The 4,699-nt window shown below is 37.9% G+C and overlaps 1 protein-coding gene across 1 annotated transcript in view; it reads right to left on the bottom strand.

Moving 5' to 3' along the window:
* The window catches only part of RETREG1 (reticulophagy regulator 1), a 42,245-nt gene extending 41,797 nt beyond the window's left edge, over window positions 1-448 (bottom strand). The window contains exon 1 of the mRNA XM_015813000.1: window positions 198-448. Within this exon, the coding sequence (XP_015668486.1) occupies window positions 198-397 (200 nt within the window). The 5' untranslated portion in view covers window positions 398-448. The remainder of the gene's footprint in view (window positions 1-197) is intronic.
* Between the last annotated feature and the right edge of the window lie 4,251 nt (window positions 449-4,699).

Raw genomic sequence — 4,699 nt, 5'->3', positions numbered from 1 at the left:
CTTTTCACTAGCGCGCCCTTAACACGTTTTCTATCAGAACCAAGGAACAGATGGCAGAGCGGAGCCGCTAAAGGGCGAGAAAGCGGGCCGAAGGAGGAGGAGGAGGAGGATTGGGGGGGGGGGGGAGAAGCAAATCTCTATTTGAGTCTAATTAAAAGCACCGTCCGGGGACCGAGATGCGCGGCTGCGTCGCTCACCAGAAGAGCAGGTTGGCGCAGAGGAAGCTGGCCAGAGTGCAGAACGGCCTCTTCCAAGTCAGCGCCTCCATCACGGGCCAATATTCCGTAGCCGGCTGGAACTCAACGCTTTGCTCTTCTTGTTTCGCCGCCGCCTCTTCTAACCGGGGCCCCTCCTGAGGGCTCGGTGGCAACATCACCTGCTCCTCCCCGCCATCCATGTCGCTTACAGCACCCGACACCAGACAGAGGCGCCAAGCCAGCGGAGGCTTGGGAACATCCGGGCATACTCAAGCCTCGTATTCCGCCCCTTTGCAGGCAGGAGCCAATAAGAAGCCTCCGAAGAGACTAGCAAGTCCTGGTGATTGGCTACTTTGGGGCGAGGGTGTCCAAGCATGCAAGAGAGTGGGAGGGGGAGGGGGGAAATAGGCTTCAGGGTGGGTAACGAGCGTGAGGGGGAAGGTGAGATTTGTCTGAGTGGCGTGCAAATAACGCGCGTGTCTCTGTCTTACAGAGTGGGGCGTGTTGAGAAAGGGGAGGACCAAGGCCGGGGAAAACTTGGGGGGGGAGGATGTAATCGATTGCACGAACTCGTTGCAAAGTCACCGTCGAAGCGTCCGCTCCAGGCATTAGAAACGCAAAGGAGCGAGCAAGTGGAGGCAGAAAATGTATTGCTTTGCCAGAAAAATGAAAAAGTCGTCTTCAGAAAAAGTGTGATAACTCCAATATTGGATTTTTTTCTGATTTAACAATCGGTTCTTCTTTCCCATCTGTTTTCTTATCCAGATCTGTTTGCAAAATCTCTCCGCACACGTATACGTATTTTAAAAAGTGCACACAGCGCGCACTAGTATCATCTTTTTTAATACTTACCCTCGTTTTCTCAAAATATTTACCTAACATTTTTCAACAATCTTGCTTACAAAGGGTTTGTCTTAGCCCCCATAGTTAATGTATCATTTAAAAAGTTATTGGCAAAAGATTTCCCTCCCCCTACTAGGACTGGGGAGAGCTGCCACCTGGATTGTACTACATCGATTTCACTCAGTGTTGTTTTTATCTGCATTCATCGGGGAATATCGGAGATGGGTGGAGAGAAGAGGAAGGTTAATTCTATCTTGTTAGTGTTGTCAAATGTATGATAAACCCTCTGATAGGTAAAACTACAAATAAGTCTATCAGGTAAAAACATCTATTCACTTCCAGTATTTTAATTTTGTCGTAGAAGAATTTTAGTGTCATGCTCTTCCTTCTTCAATAAACAATAGTATCCCCATGCTTAGTGTTTCTGAGTAATCCCTAGTGATTTATAATATGATCTATCACGATATGATCTAATATGATCTTAATAGCGAAACACTGTTTTTGCTGTAAGATATCAAATGGCTGCAACAAATTGTGATGACTACCAATCAAACAATGAGATCAGTTCCAACCCAGTGGAGCTCATTTGAAAGCCCTTTTTATTTCTTAACAGAATGGCAGCTTTTCCCATTGAGTAATTAACTTGAAGTATCCCCTAGTTCTGAAAGTGTTTTATTTGCTCAAAAAGAAATAAAATCTATAAAATGAACAGACGTCTCACGGTTTCTGTCTAAACTTACTTTGAAAAAGTTTTGGATATTTAAAATAATTTTACTATTTGTTACAATTAACATACTATCCAATGACGAAATTTATCATTTCGATTTTCTTTTAACCTAAAAACCTTATTCGGCGGACCTCAGTGACTCTCACTTAACTCTCCAGTATATTTAAAAGAATTTATAATAAATACATAAAATAACACAAGTCCAACATTTTGGGTCAGAATTTAAAGTTGCATCTAAGAACAAAATTTTTCTTACCAAAATTTTTCTTCTTATATTCAGCAATCAAAATTTTCAAAGATATTCTGTAGAGTATGCCATATTTACTTTGTGAAGAACATGCTATCCATTTTGTATATTTATAGATTGTGTTTTAATCTCTCCTATGAACCATCATATCTATAAAACCTGTGATAACTCCATCTCTATTGTAAAATTTCCCTTTTCCACTTATGAGAGATACGACTTTTTTAAGAATGGAAATAGGGTTTGAAATGCTGAAAATGAAAAATGTCTTTTCAGCTTTCTGGGTCCTTAATGCAAATTTAAGATTACTTCCCTACCTTTGGATCCAATCTACAGTACATGATTTTACACTGAAGATTGTAACCTAATACAGATATAGCTTAAATGGGAAATACTCATCTTCCTCTACCCCCTTTTTTCCATTTTGAAAGTCCACATTGTTCTGTAAATGTTATGTTGTCCTTAAACAATGTAATTATATTGCTTATTAATGTTGATAGTTTTTTCCAAAGACTCATACATATCCTGTTAACATACCTACTCAGGTAGGCATGGGAAGTCTGCAAGGAGAACTTGAGCACAATAGTATTCTGCTGATGTTCCCAGTAATTGGTTTATGGTTCTGGTATTGGAAGTAGTACATCACCAAAAATATGATATCTATTTTAGTACTATGAGTGCCAAATATATTCTTAATAACTTTGGTATCTCATCTTAAATGATCATCTTATCTTTCTCAGTTGCTGTCTAAATTGTTCACTTTGGTAAGAAGATGATAGGACTTGGGCACCATTCATATAAAAATAAGTCACTTCCAGCAAGCACGAAAAAATTTAAATTTTCTTTTTCAGTACTACCTATTAAAATAGCAATTAAATTATCAGAATGATATTTCAGGGAGTGCCAGAGAATGCTGACCTCTCACTCCGAATAAAGCATCCTACCATTATGATGATTTTAAGATGGTCTTTTTCTCAACCCTACAGAAAATTCTGGAATCTGAAGCCCAGATTATAAACAGCTTAATATGCATAATTACAATTATGGGAGAATAATGTCAGTTACTAAAAGCTATTAAATGACTGGGATATAGAAAGAAATTTTTTTGAACATCTCATTTAAATCATTTGGTGATTTCTGGACTAGATATTGCAATTATTAGTGGGTCTATTCTTGGGATATTTCTTGTACTACTTTTCCAGAAACAAATTTCTTAACACAAGGGGGGGGGGGGGAAACCACTGCTATAACTAGTAATTAATTTAGCTCTTGCCTCATATGGATCCAGTGAAAAGGAGACAGCTGTGTGTTGTAAGCACCCCCAAATCTCTCCGTTAATTCATGTAAATGTTAAAGTTATGTAGGATAAACTAGAACACTGCAAAAATGCCACAACATTAAATAAAATACCTTTCAATCAAAGAAAAATTGCCTAGGACTATCTTCTGAATATGGGATTCCAAGTACATTCCAACTCTTCTCCCTATAACTTAGCAGCCTGCCTTGATGAGTATCATGATTCAGAATATTGAATATTACCTGAGAGGGTCCAGATGGATCAATAGAATGATATTGATCTTCCATAAAGGGCTACATCTTGATTGAATTGGGTCTAGAAAAGAAATTTAATTCAATAGTGCCTAAATCTGATCAGCCATCACAACTCAAGCGTCTTATCCAGGAAAAGGAAAACTGGCCACTTGTTAATCAATCAAGAATTCTAGATCTATTTATGTTGCTTTCAGCATTTCTAGACTTAACCTCTTAATCGGGTGAAGTGGATTGTGCCCTTGTTCTGTTCCTGAAAATGTTTCCCCAAAAGCTATGATGCCTTGAAAAATAGTCTGCCTTATAAGATTTCTAGAGAGATACAATTTCCTTCAACAGGGTAGGATGATAAGATACAAGGTATTCCCTCCAAACTGTTAATCCTGGAAAAACAGAGTGGGATAAAATATTTATTCCTAGGGTTATACCCCCCACTTCAAAGAAATAAGTCCTAGTATTTTTCCCCAAAGCCCTAAAGTGGACCTAAGATTGTAATGTTCAGATGGTTGAGGCTACCTTTCCCTCTTTCTTTCCTGCTTACAAGGGGAGACATGAGAGAGACAATCTTTCTGTTGTGATAACGTTTATGAAGCATTTCATATAAAGACTTGAGAGGGCATGTACTATAATCCTTTCAGCAGTTAATTTCCTCAAACCTGAAATAAACGTGTTTTAGTACGTACATTCATATTTGCTGAGATTTGTATTGTAATTTATATATTGTATATTTTGTTATAGTTGGCTATATTGAGTTTTCAGGTACAGCAGAGAGAAATAGTTATATATGGCTTGTATCATTTCATTGCAATACTGTTACTGTCTTGAGGATTTGCCCTATTTGAATTTCTGGAAGATGTTTTGGTAACTGTAAATCACTTCAGGTATACTGTAGAACAACAGGATATGGAACTGAAGCTTTAAAAAACTGCCAATATTTATATTGCAAGCCACTATGACTGGAAGAAGGTCAAGAATTATGTATTAATTTAATTGAATGTAGAATATGTGTCTTAGCTTCCTCAGGCTGACATCAAATCAGGTTTCTTTTACAGAAGGTTTCCCAATTAATAAAACTGTAAATCTAGCAGACAAAAATTCCATGAAATTGATGCTTTTAAAATAAATGTTTACTATTTTTAA

The sequence above is a fragment of the Protobothrops mucrosquamatus genome, unplaced genomic scaffold, assembly GCF_001527695.2.
Source record: "Protobothrops mucrosquamatus isolate PMUCROS unplaced genomic scaffold, P.Mucros_1.0 scaffold126, whole genome shotgun sequence".
Taxonomy (NCBI): Eukaryota; Metazoa; Chordata; class Lepidosauria; order Squamata; family Viperidae; genus Protobothrops; species Protobothrops mucrosquamatus.
This window is presented reverse-complemented; position numbering and strand designations above follow the sequence as displayed.